The 23,974-nt window shown below is 43.8% G+C and overlaps 1 protein-coding gene across 6 annotated transcripts in view; it reads left to right on the plus strand.

Annotated features, from left to right (window-relative positions):
* The window catches only part of LOC135102094 (CD109 antigen-like), a 113,262-nt gene extending 90,219 nt beyond the window's left edge, over positions 1-23,043 (plus strand). For all 6 annotated transcript variants that reach the window (XM_064006845.1, XM_064006887.1, XM_064006881.1 and 3 more), the window contains exons 6-32: positions 3,443-3,494; positions 4,489-4,619; positions 5,815-6,021; positions 6,474-6,707; positions 8,127-8,225; positions 9,215-9,321; positions 10,083-10,254; positions 10,593-10,793; positions 11,968-12,215; positions 12,428-12,567; positions 12,854-12,967; positions 13,391-13,614; positions 14,302-14,532; positions 14,773-14,907; positions 15,094-15,256; positions 15,608-15,774; positions 16,018-16,161; positions 16,491-16,631; positions 17,233-17,369; positions 17,685-17,818; positions 18,213-18,451; positions 18,910-19,074; positions 19,578-19,771; positions 20,129-20,303; positions 20,671-20,776; positions 21,140-21,216; positions 21,631-23,043. In XM_064006845.1, the coding sequence (XP_063862915.1) occupies positions 3,443-3,494; positions 4,489-4,619; positions 5,815-6,021; positions 6,474-6,707; positions 8,127-8,225; positions 9,215-9,321; positions 10,083-10,254; positions 10,593-10,793; positions 11,968-12,215; positions 12,428-12,567; positions 12,854-12,967; positions 13,391-13,614; positions 14,302-14,532; positions 14,773-14,907; positions 15,094-15,256; positions 15,608-15,774; positions 16,018-16,161; positions 16,491-16,631; positions 17,233-17,369; positions 17,685-17,818; positions 18,213-18,451; positions 18,910-19,074; positions 19,578-19,771; positions 20,129-20,303; positions 20,671-20,776; positions 21,140-21,216; positions 21,631-21,747 (4,254 nt within the window). In that variant the 3' untranslated portion in view covers positions 21,748-23,043. The remainder of the gene's footprint in view (positions 1-3,442; positions 3,495-4,488; positions 4,620-5,814; positions 6,022-6,473; positions 6,708-8,126; positions 8,226-9,214; positions 9,322-10,082; positions 10,255-10,592; positions 10,794-11,967; positions 12,216-12,427; positions 12,568-12,853; positions 12,968-13,390; positions 13,615-14,301; positions 14,533-14,772; positions 14,908-15,093; positions 15,257-15,607; positions 15,775-16,017; positions 16,162-16,490; positions 16,632-17,232; positions 17,370-17,684; positions 17,819-18,212; positions 18,452-18,909; positions 19,075-19,577; positions 19,772-20,128; positions 20,304-20,670; positions 20,777-21,139; positions 21,217-21,630) is intronic.
* The last annotated feature ends 931 nt before the right edge of the window (positions 23,044-23,974 follow it).

Here is a 23,974-nt window from a genome sequence, read left to right on the forward strand (position 1 = left end):
GTTGCTGAGCCGCCGCGGATTGACAGACACCACCATTGCTCGATGCCAGCAGTTGTGCGTCCCGTTAGCTCGGTGTTGCTATTTTTGTGAATACCATTTTCCTGTTCTACTAGATTTAACCCTAGAGTTGTAGCATTAGAACAATTATTCTCCCACGTGTATATTTTTAGACAATGATTGTCTTTCTAGTAAATAAATGAACTCTGTACATTAAGGAGACCAGAATTTCTGAGTTTGCGTAAACATTTGAGTTTTCTATGTTTTGGACGTCATAGAAAAATCGTGTAACTTTTATGATATTTTTTCCCAAATTTAAAGAGAAAACAAGGATTTGTTTGGGGAAATTTTCAGGTACTCGAGCGATTAAATCTCCCATCGCGTCAGCTGTTTATGCTTTCATATGCTAATTGCAAAAATACCCACAAAGTTGTTATTTATATTTTTTGTTAGATAAAACGAATGTTCTTACATCTGGCAACAGTGTACGTATGATAATAGTTGTGTTTATGTCGTGGTCTCGAGAAGGAAGTGTGATTTAGGGAGACACGAAGTTTTCTTGTGTACTCGCCAGTTATTCTCTTATCTACAATGCCTAAGAAGTCGGAGAGATCTGTAACACTTCTAGATAAGTCTAAAAAAGGTGTCACTGCACGTTTGGCTAAGAGAGAGAGAGAGAGAGAGAGAGAGAGAGAGAGAGAGAGCGGTGGGGGGGGAGGGGGCAGCAGTTACTAGGGCCTCAGTGCCAAAGACCATCCACAACTAGTAAGTACTTTTAGTAAAATGAAGTTATTATATTAGACATATATGTATAGTGTTCGCAGGAATGAAGATGTTTATTTTGTTTTGTAATGTTGTATTCCAGATAATAAATGCTATAAAAATATAAAAAAAAGTAATTTTTCAGAGTGCTATCTTTACAAGGGTACCGTACTGTACAGTATAATATTATGCAACAGTGTATTTTGCATGTGTACTGTAGATATACATTACCTTATGTCAGTGTACAGTTTCTAGAAAGGGGACATCCGCTTCCTGTCAACCCTTGGTTTCTCTGTTTTCCACCACACTATTGATGTATTGCACCACCAGGAGGAACTGAACAAGAAAAGCATTTCTACAAAGAAACTCACCTGAAGAATGAAGAGGAAGATGAAGGGAATTGATAGAGATGATAGTTACAGTGCAGGAGGTCGATAACAACTGCTGAGTGGGAGTATTGACACTTTAACAGCTCATATTTCAAAATTGTCTTCACTACATATTCAAACTGCATCACCTCCCAAAGTTATCAACCAATTTTAATTCTGTTTGTTTTCCTGGAAAGAGAAACCTTTAATGCAAAGAACTGTGGTTGAGAAACAGCAATATGTGTAATAAAAAATAATGTCTGTAAAGAAAGGAAAAAAATATATACTTTTCTTACGTATTTTGAAAAAAAAAAAAATGCCAAAAAATGTATAATGCCTGAAGGAAAAATGTATGACCACAGAGTTGTTTAGTATATGTCAGAGAATCAAATGTTAAAAGAAAAAAAATAAGGAAAATTGCCGCCGTTACCACTGCCTCCGCCGCCGCTGCCACCGCCTCTGCCATCGTCGCTGCCGCCGCCGTTGCCGCCGCTGCCGTCGCCATCCCCGCCGCTGCCGTCGCCATCCCCGCCACCGCTGCCGCCATATCTGCCGCTGTTGCCGCCATATCTGCCGCTGTTGCCGCCATATCTGCCGCCGCCTCTGCCGCCTCCACTGCCTTCGCTGCCGCTACCGCCATCTCCGCCGCTTCTGCCGCCTCCGCCCCTTTCGCCGCCGCTGTAGACTTTTTTTTTGCGCTTTTTGCCTGCGTACATATGATAACCCTGATATCAGTACTTACTATATTGCCAAGGGTGAGTGCTCTGCAAATAGACATTACTATATCTAGTTTCTCAATGGAATGCTCTGCGGGAAACAGGTTCAAGTTTTCTGGGAACACAGTTGTATCTTGTGAGAGCAGAAAGTCAAGTACGCCGGTTATTCATTATTATGCTTTAATACGAATTACAGTCATGTTCAGAGTAGTGTTGTTGATCCTGCTGATGACTCCACGCGTGTGCAGGATTCCATGTCTCTAGTGCCTGGTGGGTTACGTTCCCCTTCACATGCACCCGATGGCCTCGTCTGGCACTCCTGGGACAGGAAGGGAATGCACGAACCAGGAATGCAGATCAGCTCATTACTGTAATCTTCCATTCCTACACGCCTCTATGTACTACCTTAATATCGAGTTCTTCCTGACTTTGCATGACAATCTCGCCGTCTCCATGGTGTGTGTGTGTGTGTGTGTGTGTGTGTGTGTGTGTGTGTGTGTGTGTGTGTGTGTGTGTGTGTGTGTGCGCGCGCGCGCGCGAGTGTTTGATTGTAGACTTCTAAATCAAATATGTAAGTGGTGATGGTGCGTAGTAAAAGACGTAGAGAGAGAGAGAGAGAGAGAGAGAGAGAGAGAGAGAGAGAGAGAGAGAGGGGGTGGGGCGGGGGGGAGCACCCTAGTATCGTAACGTGTCATGCCCAACGTACGGAGTGCCAACTGTTGTGTGCATGCAGGGTGATGGTGTCTGTGGTGGCTCGAGGTGTGACGTACGATGTTTTACTTACTGTTTATTTACTTTTACCTCTGCACCTCGGTGGTCGATAAAGTGTTCATCAGTATTGGAAGTTGACAGCACCTGCGAGTATCTTAAATCAAGGAGTACGAAATTAACTAAATCTTTGGGTCTTCACGTGGCTGTTTGTAAAAGTAGGCGTCTGTGCTTTGTAGTGCTTGGGAATTATACAGAACTTCCCTTCACTTCCCTTCGGAATGTCTTAGTACTGATCAGCGATTAGTACACAATGGGTCAACGTCGTATTTGTTGCCGTATATTTAAGCGCTTTGTTTTCATACCACGGCCATTGTTGAAAGTCAGAGATGACTGGTCGGTTCCTGCTCAGAATTCTTTTTAAACTATCATTAGAATCATGAAAACATCTTCGAGAATTCCAGTAACTTGCAGTAGAGCTTGTTGAAATGATGAAGGGAAGACGCCAAAACGTTTGAAAACACAACCCTAGATTAACTACCCGCCTTCAGAGTCATAAGAAAAAAAAAAAAAAAAAAAAAAAAAAAAAAAAAATATATATATATATATATATATATATATATATATATATATATATATATATATATATATATATATATATATATATATATATATATATATATATATATATATATATATGAAAGAAAGAAAGAAAGCTGTAGGAAGCCGTCTGGTGTATCTATTTCCACCTACCATCTTCACTCTTAAGTCCATGTGCTATTAAATGGTGATGTGTTTGCCATTGTATAACTTTTCATAGCTTTTATATTTACTGATGCATTACCTTATTTGTCCCATGTCGCTGTACCCTCCGTGTCTTCCTCTCCTCAGGACCCTCGCGGCCGCTCGATGCGTAGATGGCCGTCCATGCAGACCAGTCACGGTGCGTCCTTCTTCTCTGTTACACAGTCATTCTTTTCTCGTCCTTGTCCTCATTCCCTTTGTTCTCCTTCTCGTCAGCTTCCGTTTCCCACCCCTCCTCCTCCTCCTCCCCCTCTCCTGCTTCCCCTAATCGATATTTCTTTTTGATAGATATAGATATAAATAGATATGGATATAGATATAGATATAGATGGATGGATATAAATAGATGGATTGATAAATAGATAGATAATATATGTAGATAGTAGATAAATATATATATATATATATATATATATATATATATATATATATATATATATATATATATATATATATATATATATATATATATATATATATATATATATATATATATATATATATATATATATATATATATATATATATATATATATATATATATAGGTACATAGATAGATAAATATAGGTATAGATTTAAAATTATTTGCTAGATTTCAGAAATATTTTAGTTTACCAAGTAATTTTTTACGTACTCTACCATTAGATGTCCAAAGAAGAAAGCCAGTGTTCTTCTTTGTTAACTTCGATATCCTCACTGCTAGTCCATCTTCGCTTAGTATTTTATGTTGTATTTGATTACCAGGCTTAGTTGTTTACTCAAATAGAGGGATTTTCATGAGTAGTGTCCTATGAAGTTTTGTTTCAGGACACGACAGATACTAAATAAGTGCTGAAAATTTTTTTTTCTTAAGTAGCTGTATTCAAAGTGTTCATGTGCCTCTTATTACTCTTTAGGACTTTCTTTAATTCATCTATGCTGTTAAGAATCATGAGAAACTTTAATTCATAACACTAACATTTCATCACAGAACCTCATCCCTTATGATCTGAAAGAAAGAAAGAACGAAAAAAAGAAAAAGAAAAAGAAAAAGAAAAAAAAAAGAAAACATTGCATAACAGTGCCGTCCTGCTCCTCCCTCCCCTATGCACTTGAAGGAAATTAATCGCTGACACAAGGTTTTGGTCCATAGGAGTGATCAATTTGAACTTCGAGCTGCCGGAGTACCCTATGGTGGGACCCTGGACTCTGCGGGTGCAGGCGAGGACACAGAGGCAGGACAAGGTGATACAGGTGGAACACTACTTCAGGCCCAGGTTTGAGGTGAGTCAGAGAGAGAGAGAGAGAGAGAGAGAGAGAGAGAGAGAGAGAGAGAGAGAGAGAGAGAGACTTTGGACTGTAAGACTTTCCTTGTAATTCCTCCTCACCTTTTAATCTTTCACATCGCCATCGTGTACAGTCAGAAGCACCACCAGGCACCTCGATTCCCATGGATCCCTAACATCAGCGCATCCCAACTGCCGCCCTCCACTCCCTCAACACACCTACGTCTTACCATCCTTCCCTTACGTAACCACCACTTGTGTATTCCACGTCTCCGACCCTCTCAAAGTCGGACTGATCCACCCATACCTTATCCTCCCTACATTCTTGTCTTCCTCTCTCTTTCTCATGCAGCTGCAGTCTTCCTTACGCAACTAATTCCTTTTATTCTGCCGTCGTTCTCCTTACGAATACTTTACTATTCCTTTCTTATCTTCGTCTACCTCTCTCCCTTAGGTAACTGTTCCTTTCGTAACCCCTTAGCCTTCCCTCCCTCCCTGCACCTGCTTGACTCATATCCATCACCCTGTCCTCCTGTATTTATGTTCCTGTCTCTCTGTCCCTACACCGTCTGGGGCTTCATCGCTTCACCCTTCTTTTTAATTGTCTGTCTTTTTATCTTTTAGTCTGTTCTACTAAACCATTCATTTTCCATTACTTTCTCTATCCCCCTCACAACTGTCTACTTTTCGTTTCCTATACAAACATAGTAATTACTCTATACATTTCATTTTCAGTTTCTACATATATAATTAAAAACTTCTCGTCCCACTATTCACTTTCCATGTTTTTATCTATCCTCACAAACATAACGAATATTTTTCAACCCATTACACACCTATTTTTTTCTTATAGATGCTGCCTCTCTTTCCTTCAAGGCCTACTCATGTCAGTAATCCATTTACTCGTACATTTCACTCCTTTCTCTCTCCTCACGACAGTCCATCTCCTTCCCTACATTAACAAAAATTTTCTTACATTCCACCAGGTACTCTTCTCATCGTTCGGTTCTTTTTTCTCCTATTGTTTTCTTAATTTCTCTTAAAAATAACTACTTGTCCCACTAAATCATTCTCGTTTCACTCCTTTCTCCTCTTGTTTTCTAATTCTCTTTCTTTAAAAAACTGCTCTTCTCTCTAAATTCTCTCTCTTTCCACTCATTTCTCAATCCTCACACCTGTCCTTCCCTTCACAGGTGTTCGTGCGGTTGCCCCAAACCATCAAGACGTCCTCTGAGATGGTGGAGGGTGTGGTGGTGGCCAACATGACCAACTGGAGGGACGTGTTCGGCAACCTGACCATCAAGCTTCAATTCGCGCCGCCCGGCCGCTACAAACCCCACTCCCCGCACCTCGACGTGCCGGACAACTTCACTGATGTCTTTGAGGAGTTCGTTGAGCCAGTGAGTCGTCCTGGTGGCTTTTTATAGTGTTTTGTTCATTTAGAGACTGAGTGATTCCTCTGATTGATAACATGTCTAGTATACTGTGTTATGTAAGTCAAGAAATAGGATTTATCATTATTTTTCTACTCTGAATTGTTGCTGAGCCTTATTTTCAAACATCTACTTAGTGTATGTAGAAGTTCACCAATTCTTCTGATCTATAACATATTACTGTAGTATGGAAGTCGAGAAATAGGATTAAGTTTCTTACTGTAAACCAAACCATCCTTTACTGAGCTTTACTTTCAAACGGCATATATTTTCTCTAGATTAGAAAAAAAAAAAAACATTCTCTTTCTCTAATATAAGTCATGAAAATACAAATACATTCCTAATAAAAACAAATAATTAATTGCCAATCCTTAGTTACAAGCACAAAATCTAATGAAATATTGACACTCATCCTACAGTTCCGAGGCTACCACCCCTTCGCGCTGCCCCTCGACAAGGTGAGGGAGAGGCTGGGCAGCAGCAAGGGCCTGCGAGGGTCTACGGTGCGAGTGTGGGCCGCCGCTGGGGACTCCTTCGGGTGGCAGGTGCAGAAGGGGTGGGCGTTGGCGCGGCTGGTGGAGGACGAGGCAAAGGTCGTTTTCCTCGGGGACCAGCCGGTCATCTTTCATCCTGGCATGCCCGTAACTGTGCAGGTGAGGGGTGGGTGCCGGGCTGGCGACAAGGGATTAGGGTGTTAATTTTGCAGGTGCGGAGAGAGAGAGAGAGAGAGAGAGAGAGAGAGAGAGAGAGAGAGAGAGAGAGAGAGAGAGAGAGAGAGAGAGAGAGTGTGGGAGGGACAAGACTGGAAGCAAAACATCACGATTAAAAAATAAATGCATTAATAAATATTTTCAGCTCTCAAAGTTGTTCTCCTTGATTGATAATTAAATAAAGTTTTAAACGGCTGCATTATTATCCAAGCTGCAAAAAATAAAAATAGAAATTGCCCATGTGTGTGTGTGTGTGTGTGTGTGTGTGTGTGTGTGTGTGTGTATGTGGGTAGTAAATTTCCTGTCATATTTGGTTAAGTGTTAAACTATTAGAAAACCCGTCTGCCTTGTATTGGTGTAAGTCAACGATGGTTCTGTGTGTGTGTGTGTGTGTGTGTGTGTGTGTGTGTGTGTGTATACATGCTGATAATGGATTGTGTTTACGTATTCTGTTGAGCGTCATGAGAGTGGTAGGATGTGGACAGGGTGTCGATATGAGAGGCAAGAGCGGACGGGGGAGGGTTGCTGATACACTCGAGAAAGCAACTTGTTGTTGTTGTTTTTTTTTTTTTTTTACTTAATTACATCAATAACTTTTAATGTCCTATGTCTTAAAATTGAAAGAATGGTAGAAGGCATTAACTTGTTCCCATTAATGTCTGTAGTAATTATTTTGCCCTTTCAACAGTAATTATGACACGAAAATTACAGTAAAAGTAGCGGAGGATCATTGTCAGTAATTTCACGTAACTGAATATTAAGAGGACAGTGTTGCTGACGTGCTGTTGATGATACCAGGAAAGAAATGACATGTCTCGAATTGCCAAAGAAAGAAAAGCACAGGAGAATGGATGTTAATCTAATTTTGGACTAGGACAAAAGGATGACACAAAATATTATAGCGTGTTTTGATATCGAGCAGGTCAAGTTGTTTTATGGCAATTTTTCTGTGCTATTTTCCATCGCCATTTTCTCCACTATTTTTTCTTGTGTATTTTTCTTCCTATATTCGACGATTATGAGTTCACCTCGTCACATCTTTCATCCCCAACACATCACCTTTACGGTGCCACCCAAACACCTTCATCTATCCATCTTGTACCAGTGTGCTCCATTCGTAGTACTGGCTCGCTGCTCTGTCTTACACTAAGTCGAAGTGTTAAAACCCTTAATAAAAGAACTGACAGCCTCCTTTGTCTCCAGATCACTGACTTTTTGTTTTGTATCGATACCTCACCTGCTTGTCTTATTCAGAACATGTAGTTTATTTAACACACACACACACACACACACACACACACCGCTGCCACGGTGACTCTTAATCGGGTATTCAAGCAACGTTTTATCTGTGTTATGCTTCAGGTGTTCGCCACGTACCAGGATGACCACCCACTTGAGGAAGAGGAACTGCTGGGCAGCAGGATCACGGTCACCATCTCCATCGCAGGGGGGAAAACGCAGGTGGGTGTGCGTGATTGTGTCATTGTTGTGCGGCAGTGTTATGTACCGATGCCCAATGACCTTTCGCTGCGTCACTTTAGCTAATTTGATCTACCTAGACTTATTTCAGTCAGGAATCTTTTCTCGGGCACAAACGGGTCCAGACCACAAACAAGGGATGTCAGACGCAAGTAAACAACCATCCAGGTAATCCGTAATCAGCTGGATTCAACGATACCAATTTTTTATCAGTCCTATCCTGGTGGTTGGTTTACAAAGACTGTACGGCTGAATATTACTTGTTAATTCAAGTGAGAAAAAGAAACGCGTTTGGCAAGCAAAAAACTAAGGAATTATAAATAAATAGATATATAATAACAAAAATAATAGTATGAGTATATGATAATAAGCTGGCATGATTATGAAACTGGACGCTGAGAACATCACTGTAGCTCCACGTGTGTGTGTGTGTGTGTGTGTGTGTGTGTGTGTGTGTGTGTGTGCCGCCGCCATTGCAACATCGAAAACAAATATGGTGTATAGAGTACATTCCATCCATATGCCCTTGTGAATACGGATTCGGAGCGGCCAGTACACAGGGCTGCTGACGGTGATCACGTGGAGGATTGGTGACTGACTGGGGGGACGGAAAGATTAGAGGCGGCGGATGCACCTCCTGATACTAAATAAGAACGGAAACATAAAAGAAACAAAATCAAGAACAAAGAATATTCTTTAACAACGACAACAGTAAGGGAGGTAGGAGAAAGAAAATAAAGAAGGAAAAAAAGGAAGAAGACGAAAAAGATGAACAAGGATGTTGATTCAGAACTCTGACCATTGTTCACATCCACTTCCTCGTCAGAAGAGTTTTTAATATCCTTATACATACGTGTTTAGATCGTTCTCTCCCTCCCTCCCTGCAACTATTACTACTGCCACTGCTACTACTGCTATTACTACTACCATTCTTTATAGAGGCAGTGCTAGAACTCTTATCGCCTCGGCAGGTGGAGGAGATGGTGGTATGGGGCGCGGAGCTGGCGGAGACCAAGGGCATCGGAGAGGTAACTTTCGACATCCCGGACAACGCCCTTAACTTCAAGGTGGACGCCAGGTGAGGAAGCTGGTGTTGGTGTCATGGTGCTGGGCTGGTGGTGGTAGTGGTGATGGTGATACTTGTACTGCTACTGCTGCTACGGTTACTATTACCACCACCACCACCACCACTACTACTACTACTACTACTACTACTGCAACTACTACTACTACTACTACTACTACTACTACTACTACTACTACTACTATTACTACTACTACTACTACAGCAACAACAACAACAACAACAACTACTACTACTACTACTACTACTACTAATACTACTACTACTACTACTGTTTCTATGGTACAAATTAGATGATGCGTACTTCCCCCATACCACCTCTCACTTAACTACCTTCCAGCAAGTCTCGCCAATCGTAGTACGAGTATGAGGCGAGAGAATCGAGTCACAGTTTCGGTGCTCCTTCTCTGTCTTGTTTTCTCTCATTCTCTCTCTTGCTCATTTGTCTCGGGCTGTGTGTGTGTGTGTGTGTGTGTGTTAATCCGGCACTATAACCGTAAAAAAAAAATCCTTAAAAACTCGTGTCACTTCAACTAGAGCCTTTTGAAAGTAGCGGAGGTGGTGACAGAAGTGTTTCAGAATGTGGTTCTTAATCGCGGCACCGTCAACCATATCAGTGTTTTTCTCTTCCCTTTCTCCGTCTCTTATTAAGACTTAGTGTTCTGTATATTTTTTTTTTTCAACATCTCTCCATCATCACCTCCCTTCATCACAGCTCTCTTATCTCCTCCCATCTTCTCCCCGCCTCCACACAGTCTGGTGACGGGCAGCGGCCTGACATCCTCAGCCACCATGGTCGGGCAGAAACAACATTCCCCCAGGAACCGCCACCTTCAAATAGAGACGTCCACGCCTGACGCAACTCCGGGACAATTCATCACCTTGCACGTCAGGAACAACTTCTATATGGAATACTTCAATTATGTGGTACGTGTGTGTGTGTGTGTGTGTAGTAGCAGCCAATCACCAGCAAGAACACCAACACCTGTTTATTGGTAGCACTCATTCACTCCCCTTCTCTGACACAGATCTCAATTTTTTCCCTCTCTTACCTTTATTCTCTTTTCTTCATCATATCAACTTGTTTTTCTTCTCTCACCTGACACCATATGACCCTGTTATTGTGGTGTCATTCAAACATTAAAGACTTCTATGTTTCTTCAACACTAAACTATCTTTTTAGACCGTAGCACCCTTGGTCACCATTCAGTCTTAAATTAAATCCCACGTCAACCAGTCACTCATCTCCCGTCCCCCCTCACCAGGTCATCTCCGAGGGCGTGATGGTGTACAGCGGGCGTGAACCTGTGGGTGACCTGACGCCGCCCACCATCACCACCTTCGCGCTGCCGGCCTCTGCCGAGATGGCCCCCGCCGCCCGCATCGTGGTGTGGACCGTGACGCAGGACGGCCAGATGGTGTCCCACGCCCTCGCCGTTCCCGTGAATCCCTTAGGGCGTCACGAGGTAATAGAGGAAGGCCCGGGAAGGCATTGATGTGGAAGAGCTCAGCGTTGTGTGATGTTAAAGGTGTGAAGGAGAGGTGCTTTCAAAGACGTTGATGTAGAGGAGTGAAGTGTTGTGTGGTGCAGAAGGTGGAAGTGGGAGGTATTTAGAAAAACGCTGTTGTAGAAGAGTCGCGTGTTAAAGATGTACAAGAGAGGTGGGTATTATTTCAGTTTCAACCAATACACCTTTCGCAGGGTCTACATCTCACTGTTTGGAGCATTTCTAGCCCCATTTTACCCTGTTGGAAATTAATAATAATTTCAGATGAGAATTCCGAAGGTTAAAGTCAATTCTAGCTTAGATTCACCTCCAGTCATCTCTCGTAGGATACTGAGTGTGTTCCCATGATTGTTATCAATGGTGTACATGCTCGATAGCGAGGTGACATTGAGTCACGTGTTAAGACCTATGATGGAGTGGGGTTACCTGCTGTGATTCAGGACACACGGAAATTTGTCGGCCAATCACATATGGGCACTTATGTTTTGAGAAGGAAGAAGCATCCGGGACTGGATGTGTTACCTCAGTTAGACCATGGCTACGGAAGAGACGCGTGCTGGTTGTGAATATACGTTCTGGCAGTTTACTGCCTGTTCCCTCAACTCAACTAAGGTATTTTTCGTCAAGTAGTTACTCTTGGTATGTAGTGATGACCGACAGAATGTAGGAGGCTACAAAATGTTACGTTACGTTAGTTTCCCTAATGGGGGGTTAGAGGGTTAGGTTAGGTAATGTTAGGTTAGATTATGTTAGGTCAGTTTTCTTTCAGTGATGTAAAAGGTGAAATGGAAAGGTGTTTGAGATGATACCCTAAAACGTTTTTTTCCCTCTCGTAAATGAAAAGCTAGGCGATTAATGAAGGAAATACTTTCAAATATGTCAGTGGCATACAGAAGATAAAGATTGTCATCGTATTTGCTTGTCACAGCACAGGCATACTCTTATATCTTCTGTGTTTCTTACATTAAATTGAATAGTGTAGATTATCACAAACAGCCACGTAAAGACCAACATGTCTGCTACTCCTGTTCTTTTCTTCTGTTCCTTTTGTGTATACGAACGGCTTCTCGTATCAGGAAGCCGTTCTGTGCATTGAGTAATCTCCTCCATGTCACTGGTCATCCCCGTACAGGTGGGCATCAGGTGGAACGAACATAAAGACCACTCCGGCGGTAGCGTGGAGATGAAGATGCTGGGAGAGGGCGGCGCCTTCTTCGGGGTGTCGTCCATGTGGGAGGAGACGCACCTCATGGACGCGGGACACGAGCTGGACCCACCCCGCATCCTGACGGAGATGATGAGGCTGGACCAGGTGCAGGACGTGCTGGCTATGCGGCAGACCAACACCTCCGTGCCGCACCTGCGACGTGCCTCCACCAGGTGAGAGATAGATAGATAGATAGATAGATAGATAGATAGAGAGAGAGAGAGAGAGAGAGAGAGAGAGAGAGAGAGAGAGAGAGAGAGAGAGAGAGAGAGAGAGAGAGAGAGAGAGAGAGAGAGAGGGTGGTAATGAAAAGAATACTTCTATACATATACATATAAACCACAAAACACTCCACGCAGCATAAAACTTTATTCTCTTTACAAAGGTCGCGTGACGGGGCCGGGGCGTGGGTCAGCTTCTTTCCCACCTCCCTGGCTGGCCCAGACGCCCCCACCACTTTCAACTTCTCCCATCTCATAGTGCTGACTGACGCCGACCTCTTCTACCATCCACACCACGCCTCAGGTGAGCTCAGCAAGAGGAAAGCAGTCCTCAAAAGGTTTCGGCCGCTGGTGACCCTTGGCATTACTTGGTGGTTGTAGTCATGTATTCCGACCGTTCTGTTAGTGCAGTTGCAGTTGCAGTTACTGTAGCAATGATAGTAGTAGTAATAGTAATAATATTATTATTATTGTTATTATTAGTTGTAGTAGTAGTAATAGTGGTAATAGTTTTAGTAGTATTAGAAATAATAGTAATATTTAGTTGTACCCCAATCTCCAACAACTTCCTTCTCGTCTTCCCATAACAGTGTCTCCAGGCTGCGATCCTGATCAGTTCAAGTGCCTGACCGGCGGCTGCTACTCCGTGAAAGAGCGATGCAATGGGAAATTCTTCTGCGCCGACCACTCCGACGAGACAGGATGTGAGTGTTGCCTTGCCCTCCTGTTTTCTGCCCTCACTGGCCTGCTACTGTCTTCCGTGTTTCCCTTTCCTGACCTCATCCTCTTTTCTGCATTATTTATTGTTATAATTACCTTTCATTGTGAGCCTCTTTTTCTCTTTCTCAGTCTTTTTTTTTTTTATTACTTTTTGTCTCATTTCTTATCCTTGTTTTTTTTTTTCGTCTTGTTCTTCATCCTTGAACTTTTACTGCTGCTCCTTTATCCATTATTATTTTTCTATTATTAGTTTTTACTACTACTACTACTACTACTACTACTACTACTACTACCACCACTACTACTGGTGCTGCTGTTGCTACTACTACTACTACTACTAGTACTACTACTACTACTACCACCACCAACACCACCATATTACCCTCCCCTCCCCTCCCCCCTTCCAGGCCCTGTTGAGGTGGATCCCATGAGGGAATTCCGCCTGTACCGTCTGAGTCGCTTGAACCGATTCTACGACCCCATCCACGGCGACTGGGCGTGGCTGGACGTGCGGGGCTTGGGCACAGAGATCCAGGTGTTTCCGATCCCCAAGCGGCCGCAGACGTGGGTCGTGTCCATGTTCGCCGTCGGGAAGGAGCTGGGTCTTGGCGTCATGCAGGAGAAGATACAGGTGTGTTTGTGTGTGCGTTTACTGTTTACAGGTACCGGGGCGGATGGTGCTCAGGTGAGTGGGCCTGTAGGTAGTGTGCGGTGGGTGGCTGGATGGGCGGGCTAATGAAGTGTTGGGATCTACATGCTGACTTCACAATGCCTGCAGTCCAGACGTCTGAGTCTAGAGACATTTTGGGGATCAAGTGGTTTGGGCACCAAGTGTCTCGAGTACCAAACTTTCTGAGGCCTATTTGCACTCAGGTCGATCTGTCTTGAGGATCACCTGACCTGAGGCCTATATGACCGGAGCACCATCGCCTAAGTACTAAGTGACTATAGCTCTGTGTGTGTGTGTGTGTGTGAAGACTAGTGGGGGATGGCATTCTGCTATATGAGAGTGCATAGATAAAAACAGCTGTGCTATCAAACAGTTTGGCTTTAAAGGATTCTCTTCTTTTGTTCAGATTTTCCTTAGGTATAGAAGTTAGTATTATTTGCAGAGGAGTTGGAGTTTAGTTGGAGAAGTGTCCTAAACATGGCAGAAATGCTTCGGGCATCTGTTAATTGAGTATAACCCATTTATCGTCTCTTACTACAAGGTAAAAAAAAAAAATAACAATAATAAAACCTACTTTCCCATCTTAGAAAGAACATGCTCTCACCAGTCTAATTTTTACCTCTCCTTTTGCTCTTTTTCCTCAATCAGTTTGACTCCGCGGGGCCGTTCATGATCACGTTAGAAGGTCCGTCGGTGGCGCGCCAGTGGGAGCAGGTGGGGCTGCGGGCGTGCGTGTTCAACTTCCACCATAGTAAGGTGGGTGTGCTGGTGACGCTGCCCGAATCCCCTGACTACCGCTCCGTGCTGGTGGAGGAGAACGGCGTCGTCACTTCTTACAAGCCTCGCACTGCTACGGGGGAACGACAGCATATCGTGTGGGTGAGTGGAGAGAGAGAGAGAGAGAGAGAGAGAGAGAGAGAGAGAGAGAGAGAGAGAGAGAGAGAGAGAGAGAGAGAGAGAGAGAGAGAGAGAGAGAGAGAGAGAGAGAGAGAGGTGTGTGTGTGTGTGTGTGTGTGTGTGTGTGTGTGTGTGTGTGTGTGTGTGTGTGTGTGTGTGTGTGTGTGTGTGTGTGTGTGTGTGTGTGTGTCCCTCTCATCCCCTGTTCCTCCACCCCTGCAGCTGGATGCCGGGGAGTCGCGCGACGTGCACATTCCCATCGTGTTCACGCGCAAGGGCACGGTGGAGGTGGAGGTGATCGGCTCCACTATGATGCAGAAGGACTCGGACAGCGTGGTGATCGAGGTGAACGCCGAGGTGAGGCTTGCGGCTCTCTCTCTCTCTCTCTCTCTCTCTCTCTCTCTCTCTCTCTCTCTCTCTCTCTCTCTCTCTCTCTCTCTCTCTCTTTCTCTCTTTCTCTCTCTTTCTCTCTCTCGCTGTTTTACACAGCATTCCCTTTCACTCCATTTTCCCTGTGATCATTCTCCCTCCTCCACCTGCCAGGGCGTGTCCATCGGCAAACACACCTCCATCCTGCTGGACCTCAAGAACCGGGCGCTGGTGTACGAGTTCCTGGACATCCAACTGGACGAGGTGCCGGAGATCCCCTACTCCCTGGACCGACGCTACATTTACGACACTCCCGCCGGCCACATCTCAATCACTGGTATGCATGTTCATTCTTTCCTGGTTTATTCGCAGTGATAGAAATGTTCTTACCTGGGCAGTAAATAGGAAGTGTTCTGACGCAGACTGTAGAAATCAGAGACATAAGAAGAATGATTGTAGTGTTAACGTAAAGGTTTATAATTGCTTAACGAAAGGATCAGTGTGAAAGATGATAAATTACCTACTGTGTGGTTTGTGCTTAGTTGTGTGTGTGTGTGTGTGTGTGTGTGTGTGTGTGTGTGTGTGTGTGTGTGTGTGTGTGTGTGTGTGTGTGTGTGTGTGTGTGTGTGTGTGTGTGCTCGTGTATGTTTCGGTAGCGACTCATCACACTGCGTGTGCTTGTGTGCAGGGGACGTGGTGGGCCCGGCCTTCCCTGAGGTGCCCGTGAACAGCGCCTCCCTCCTGGGCCTGGAGATGATGGGAGCCGAGACCGCTGCTTATAATTTTGCCGCCAACCTGTGGACACTGCATTACCTGCGCCTCACCAACCAGCTGCAGCCCTCGCTGACTTACCAGGTGTGTGTGTGTGTGTCTGCGTGTTTGCATTCACCATAGCAAGTACACATTCGCCGCGTGTCTCCCGCCTAGTGCCGAATTTGGCCGCTACCCACTCCGAGCACCAGCGTAGTGAAGGAAAGAAGCACTGTGTTGTGTGTGTGTGTTCAACTCCCACGCCACATAGAATAAATACACTTGTCAGTTTCCTATCACACAAATACTTTTCCTTCAATGACCACCTGTGTTCTTTCTCTCCTTCAGGTTTTGACGGCGGTGAACGTGGAGTACGCCGCCATAGCTCGCTACCAGGACGAGACAGGCGCCTTCAAGATGTGGCCTGATTCTGAGCCCAGCGTGTGGCTCACCGCCTACATCTTGCGCACACTGTGGCTCGCCAGCTTCCAGGTAAGGAGGCGGCGATAGTGCCCAGACAGGTTGGGAGAAACGGGAGAAAGAGAAACAGTGTTGTAGCTCTAGTTATTTAAGGAGGAGCAGACATAAAAGGGAAATACTAACCACTAATTTTAGGTTCACTTCTCTCAACCGGGATTACACAAATGAATTAATGATAACTAATGATTTTGCCGTGATAGACTCCCAGGATGGAAGACAAAGGAGAAAAAAATATAGGATTAAGTTCGGGAAGTGGGAAGGGGATTGCTTTAGTTAGCACTACAGTAAAGGTGAACCCACGGCGCTACAGTCCTAACTCCCGTGTATCTGTCCATGTGCAGGACTGGGAGAACCTGATCTACATCGACCCCGCCGTGGTGAACCAGGCGATATCGTGGATGCTTGAGTACCAGACCCACGACGGCGCCTTCATCGAGACCCCCAACTACACCCATCCACTGGACTCCAAGACCAACCCACCGGTGAGTCCACCTTATTGTCTCACCTTAAGTCTTCCGCCACTTCTAACCCGCTGCATCCCCACAATGACCTTGAAAATTGCTGGCAAAATTGATTCTCTCCAATCTCCACCAGCTTGAATTTGCAGCTCAGGATTAATAAGAGTTGTGATTGTGATACTGCAAAAAAAAATAAATAAAGATAATAAATAAATAAATAAAATAAAATAAAATAAATAAAAAAATAAATAAATAAAATTATGGATGATTTTTACTGCTGCTACTTTTGCTGATACTACTACTACTACTACTACTACTACTACTACTACTACTACTACTGCTACTGCTACTGTCGATGTTGCTACAGCTGCAACTACTATTAATATTAATGAAAAAAATAATAAGAATACATGAAGTGTTTGCAGTGTCTCTTCACAGCTTGCAGTACTTTTCACCAGCATGTTCACATTTCCTTCCCATTCTTCACGTTCTATTAATTTTTCCATCTCGAAAATTTTCACGCTCTTTCCATTACTTCTTCCCTTTTCTCCTCAGTTTTACCACAGCGTGACCGTGTTGCTGTGATGCTAAAACCAGTAAATTAATTGATCAGTCTCTCCCACAGCCATACTCGAGGAAGGACTACAAGAAGGGCAGCGTGCCCCTCACTGCACAGGTGGTGCTGACGCTGGTGGCTGTGCTGCCCTCGGTAAAGGGAAACACGCGGGCACGACTCAACATCGCCAAGGCCAACGCCATCCGGTAAGGGGTAGGGCGTTTACTGGGCAATGATAATGGTAGGGCACGGGAAAGACTGAAAAGGCTAAGCAAGAATTGGAGAAGATGGAAACGGAAAAGTGAGGATTAAGAAGGGAAAAGGAAAGGAAAATGAGATTGCATGCAAGAGATTAAGAAGGCTAAACATGAGTTGGAGAAGATGGGAAAGGAATGAGTGAGGGAACGTGAAGGGAGAAGGAAAGGAAACATCTGAGGAATATTTAGTGAAAAGATAAATAAAATTACGATGTATTTGCTGTGATTATGGTAAAGCTAACCCTCCAAGTCTTGGCCCACCAGCTACCTGGAGCAGGAGCTGGGAGGCCTCTCCGACCCGTACGAAGTGGCGCTAGTGGCGTGGGCGCTCACCAAGGCCGATTCGCCCAAGAAGGAGAGTGGTTTTAGTCTTCTCCACAACATGAAGAGAGAGCACGGTAAGAAAATGGAATTGTCTGTTCATCTCTGTCTTTTGTGTTTGTTCTTTGTGTTTATGTTTAGATGACGCAAACTTATTCATGTTTGAAAATCAGACCTCCTGCTGTAATTGCTATTTTTTTTTCACGGTTATATTCTTTTGCGGCCTCATTTCTTGTCTTTTCATGAAAATTGTTCCTCTATCTCGTCAGGATATTTTCCTTGTGTGTAGACTACGCCTTCCTTTTCTCTAATTATCGCCTTTTCACTTCTTGTGTCTCTTCTCCCCACCAAGTCTTTTTCGGACATAACCTTCCCTGCAGTCTAGTCTTACTTTCATCCTCAACCTTTTCTAAGCTTTACCTTACCTTCCTTCCCCGCCCTTTGAAGCCTTAACAAGTCTCCTCCCTTCAGGCAACAAAGTCTACTGGTCTCGTGAGCCCATTGCCTTCAACAACCTGGTGTACGAGGACAACCAGAGGCCGTTCATGCTGCCCAAGGACGACCAAAAGTGGGACGCACATGCCGTCGAGACCACCTCTTACGCCTTGCTGGTCTTCGTGGCTCGCGACGGCATCGGTATTCTGCAGGAGAACATCGTGCGCTTCCTGGCCGTCATGCGGGAACTGGACGGCGGCCTCATCTCCACCCTGGTGCGTGAGGAAGGAAGGTGGCAGGGAGAGGCAAGGGTGGGGGATGTGGTGGTGGTGGTTTATTTTGATTTGTATTATGACTGTGTGGAAGTCTTTGATGGGTTGTATTGTTTTCTCTATGATTTTGTGTATCCTCAGAATGATGTGGTACTAAAGTTATATATTCTTCTTATGTGATTTTCTCTCTTTGGCTGCTTAATGCATCATTTGTATTGATGATTTTCTTTCATCACTGTTATTACAACTTCTTACATGCTTTCTTTAATGTCTAGTACATGTGTATCTTGTTTATCTCCGTTTCCTTGACACTCATCCAATTCCCATCTTCTTTTCTCTCCACTTTCTCACACTTCTAGTCACTCACGTATACCTTCATTCCTTCCCACCTTCCTTGAATCCACTCTTATTCCCCTCTGCCTCCCTCCACGCCTCACCTAATCCTCATTATGCCTCCCTAGGACAGTGTGGTAGCGATGGAGGCGCTGGTGGAGTACTCGTACCGGGCGCGCCTCAGAGATGTGACGGACATGCGGGTCACCATCGAACACTCCTCTGATCCGAACTTCACCGTGGACGTGCAGATAGACAACACCCAGCGCCTGGCGGAGCTCAGATCCTTCGATGTAAGGCGCGGACGAGTGTAGGGAGGGTGACTGCAGGGGAAAATAAGTTTCTTAAATTTGATTATGTGTGAAATGTGTATAGCTTGCAGTGTATTTTCCACTAACAGCGCAGGCCAGCAAGAAAATATTGGAATTTCTTTTTTTCGAAATTCGTAGCCCGATGATACAGTAGCAGAATCTTGACAAATTATTTGATATGTGATGCAGCTGTCAGGTAACATACGAGGAGACATAAAACAAGATTACACAAGATAACCAAAGAACAACATTGCTTTACATCTTTGCACAACTGTTCGGGAGCCAATTTAAGGTAGATGATATAGAGAAGTAAATGCACAGCAGAATGAAGAGGAAGGAGAAGTAAAAACGGTGCCATTAATGGTAATGATTGATAATGTAGTTAAACAGAGGTGTATTAGTGAACACAACTGGTGAAGCTTGTGATGACAGGTAGTGGTGTTGTATGCCTTAATACCAGCAGCTCCTTTCCTTCCCACGTGCAGCTGAACAACATCTACGGACACATCAGCGTGGTGGGGCACGGGTCGGGGCAGGCGCTGGTGCAGCTCGACTACAGCTACGGCGTGGACTTGGCGCACCAGCTGGACTTCCCTCCCGTGAATTCCTTCGAGTTCAACGTCTACTCGCAGTTCTACGGACGGAACAACTCTCACCTTCGTTTCACCGCCTGTCAGAGGTAATGCGTGCGAGGGGCTCCTACTCTTCCTCCTACTCTTCGTCTCCTCTGCTGTTTTCCTTTTCTTCCATCATTTCCTTCTTTTGTTTCGTTTTCTTTACTTTTGATAGGATTTTAATCTTTCATAAGTCATATTTGTAACTTTTCCCATTCTAGTATTTTCTATATCAAACAAGTAAGTGTCTTATGTCCCTTGTTTACTCCCATTCCTCTCCCTGAATGTTATCATCAAAGACTATATAAAAGAAATCCAGGAAAGCTGCGCATCTGACACAACAAACCAAAAGGATGCCAGATAGCGCCAGAATAGTCCTTGATTATCATACAGTCACTGTACATAAGTCTGTGTTTCGCCAGGTGGACCTACACGGAGGAGTCAGAGACGAGCGGCGTGGCGGTGGTGGAGATGCACCTCCCCTCAGGCTACTACGTGATGCAGGATGACCTCATCCGCTTGGTGCAGTCCCGCAAAGTGAGGAACCTCCGCTGGGCCTACCGTACCACCACCCAAGTCAAGTTCTTCTTCAACCACGTGAGTATTTGTGGCGAGACGGGAGTTTTTGAGACGGGGGCGGGGAGAGAAGATAGAATATAACGACGCTAAATAATAATGTAATTGGCCACATGCGTACATATTTTAGTACTTTAATTGACCATCGTTTGTGCGAGAGATTCAGTAATTTCTTAACTCCATAATTTCATATCTTGTGTATTTATGTATACCATTTATTTATTATTTGATTGGTTTATTGTTTTCAGCTATACGTTTATGAATCAAAGTCATTATTTACTGAGTGACTGATTCTTTTTTTTAGCTATACATTCATGAACCTTTCGATTTATTAAACGCATCCGTGCCTTTACTCCCCTGTGGCTCTCCCTCGGCACGCGCCCTGCAGCTTGACACCGAGAGAACCTGTGTCTCCTACGAGGTGGAGCGCTGGCACCCCGTAGCCAACCACTCCCGCTACAACATGGCCAGAGTGTACGACCTCTACCAGCCAGGCGAGTAGTGGTGGTGATGTTGGTATAGTAATAGCAGAGGAAGAATTGCAGTAGCAGTAGTAGTAGTAGTAGGAGGAGGAGGAGGAGGAGGAGGAGGAGGAGGAGGAGGAACGGAAGATTAATGTGGTATTTACAGAGAAGAAAAGAATGAGATAAAAAAGTTGTTATTAGATTCGTGGGAAAGTTTTGATAAAATATTAAAATGACACATTATTATTATTATTATCATTATTATTATTATCATTATTGTTATTATTATTATTATTATTATTATTATCATTATTATTATTATTATTATTATTATTATTATTACTATTATTACTGTTATTGTTGGTGGTGTTAATGAGGGTGTTTGGTGCACAGAACGCTTCAACATGACGCTGATGGAGGTGTACCCGCTGTACGATCTCGACCTGTGCGAGGTGTGCGGCTCCTACCAGGTGAGTCATTATTATTATTATTATTATTATTATTATTATTATTATTATTATTATTATTATTATTATTATCATTATTATTATTATTATTATCATTATTATTGTTATCATCACCATCATCTAACAACAACAACAACAACAACAACAACAACAACAACAACAACAACAACCACAACACACACACACACACACACACACACACACACACACACACACACACACACACACACACACACACACACACTTATTCAAAACAAAATTGGTCATTGCGCGCGAGGTGTGTGTGTGTGTGTGTGTGTGTGTGTGTGTGTGTGTGTGTGTGTGTGTGTGTGTGTGTGTGTGTGTGTATTACATCTAGAAGAAGATTTTGTCTCTGCCGAAGTTATAATTCTCTCTCTCTCTCTCTCTCCCCCACAGTGCCCCTACTGCCCCTTCTACAGCAGCGCTCCGCCCCAGCCTCCGCCAACCCTCTTGGTCCTGCTGCTCCTCGTACTGGTGCTGCTTCTCAGGTCAGCGGCAGACGGTGACCTTTGACAGTGGCAGGAAGAAGGTGGAGAAAGAGGAAGTAGCATTGTGACTTGTGCCAACGAAGAAAACGTGGATAGAGGAAGAAGGGCAGGACAGGGGAGAAAGAAGATAAGGACGAAGTGGAAATTAGGATGAGAAAAAAGTGACATTGGAACCTCATCCGTTTTCTTTTCATAGACTCCAGTTACTTGTCATGGGTCCCGCAGAAATAGTTTCCCTTTAGAGTGACTCGATTTTCGAGCAAATAAAACAAAAGGAAAGGACCATCATTGTCCGCTGCTTGATTTTTTTTTTTTTTTTGTGGAGAAGGTTGTGCTCCCCTACAAGTCTCGTATGAAAAACGTGAGGTGCCGAATTCACAGTGTCCGGCGGGCAGCGGCTGGATCTGGCGACCTCGAGCCAGGATTACTGGAGGTGATGTGACTCAGGCTGCGTGGAGACCGCCAAGGCCGCTGCAGCTGCAGCAGCATGGATGTGTGACAGTGTTAATTGTTTTTGCTTATTAGTTTTCACATGTTTAATCTCAATGAAGACGTGTTAAGGAATAGGTAAGGAATAGGTGCTACACACACACACACACACACACACACACACACACACACACACACACACACACACACACACAGAGAGAGAGAGAGAGAGAGAGAGAGAGAGAGAGAGAGAGAGAGAGAGAGAGAGAGAGAGAGAGAGAGAGAGAGAGAGAGAGAGAGAGAGAGAGAGAGAGAGAGAGAGAGAGAGAGAGAGAGAGAGAGAGAGAGATGTGTGAACTTTAGTCATGGTCACTGTATCAGTGATTAAGAGAAAGACGGAAAGATAGAAGAGGTGTTCATGTTACTAATGTCACTGTTATTGCTGGCTTTGTTATTGACATTATTGGTACTAATTTTATCACATTGTAATCAAAATGTCGATTGTAGGATTTTATCTTCTGAACAGCTATTTTTCTTGTATTGTAATGAAGGTAACCTGAGCAAACCTTTTCCTGCCTGTCCGTTTGTCCATCTTTCCGTCCATTTGTGTCCGTCCATCTGTGTACCCGTCCGTCTGTCAGTCTGGCCGAGGACGTACGCTTACCATGAGTAGCTGTGGAGTGCGTCATGTTTTTATATCACCGAGTAATTATATAGATGATTACCATAATAATACATAACTAAGTATTTTAGGTGCTTGTATATGACGAAGTGCAGAATTATATGCTATACGCCATGTACTATCCATACGTTTTCATAGGTATTTTGAAATTGTCTATTTTGTAACGCACGGTTTTGATATTCTGTAAAAAAAATAAAACTATATACTATACGATGCTTATTTTTTCAAACATGACCATAACTATTAATTCTGACAGTGCCTGCAGTCAAGTTTTCTTCAGACACTCAAGCTTGACTGTTAGTTTAAGAAAATAAATCTTACGTAACATAATCATGCTCGTATAATATACTCAGTAGGTATCCCCGGGCCTTTTGTGACACACCTGGACGAAGCAACAACTTAGGTGGATGCATTTTATTTTAGCGAACGTTTTCAGATGTATTCTAATATAAAGAAATACAAATGAAAGGGATCGTAAAAAAAATTATTCTCCCCACAATAACGATTGTCATATAATTGGAGCTGTGGAACACTATGGAATGCGGGAAACGCGAATCTTTCCCTGCTTTAAAAATGTGTTTAGCTAAGATGATCTAGCCAATCACGAGCCTCGGTGTGGATGAAGTTCTTTTTTTTTTCCACTCACACCATCACGAAGCTCACTAACCTAACCTAACAGAGAAGGAGTGAAGAGCAGGTGGTATGACAGGACATCATAAGAACAGTTGCTACTCAAATGTTAAGTAGACAGGGATTTTTCCTATGCTGTTCATGTGCAGAGGGAGAGGTAAGAGTGTATGAGCATATTGTCTTTCCCCCAAGAGACTGTCGAATAATAATGGAAGCGTGAAACAATTAACTAAAGGAGACTGGAAAATATCTTCCTCCAAAAATGTGTTCTCTCCTGATCATTCACTACCTGAATCTGTATCGGTATGCGTGACAAGAAGTCATATTCAGGGTTGCTGCTCACACGTAAACTAAGAGGGGCTTTTGTGTGTGTATTTAAAAGGGCCACATACGCAGGAAACTCATTCACACACACACACACACACACACACAAGCGAACATGCACGAATGAAGACACGCTCCATGCTCTGGACACCTCTTGTAAGGTCAGGTGGGTTAATCAAGTTAGTGG

Source organism: Scylla paramamosain, chromosome 1, assembly GCF_035594125.1.
Source record: "Scylla paramamosain isolate STU-SP2022 chromosome 1, ASM3559412v1, whole genome shotgun sequence".
NCBI lineage: Eukaryota > Metazoa > Arthropoda > Malacostraca > Decapoda > Portunidae > Scylla > Scylla paramamosain.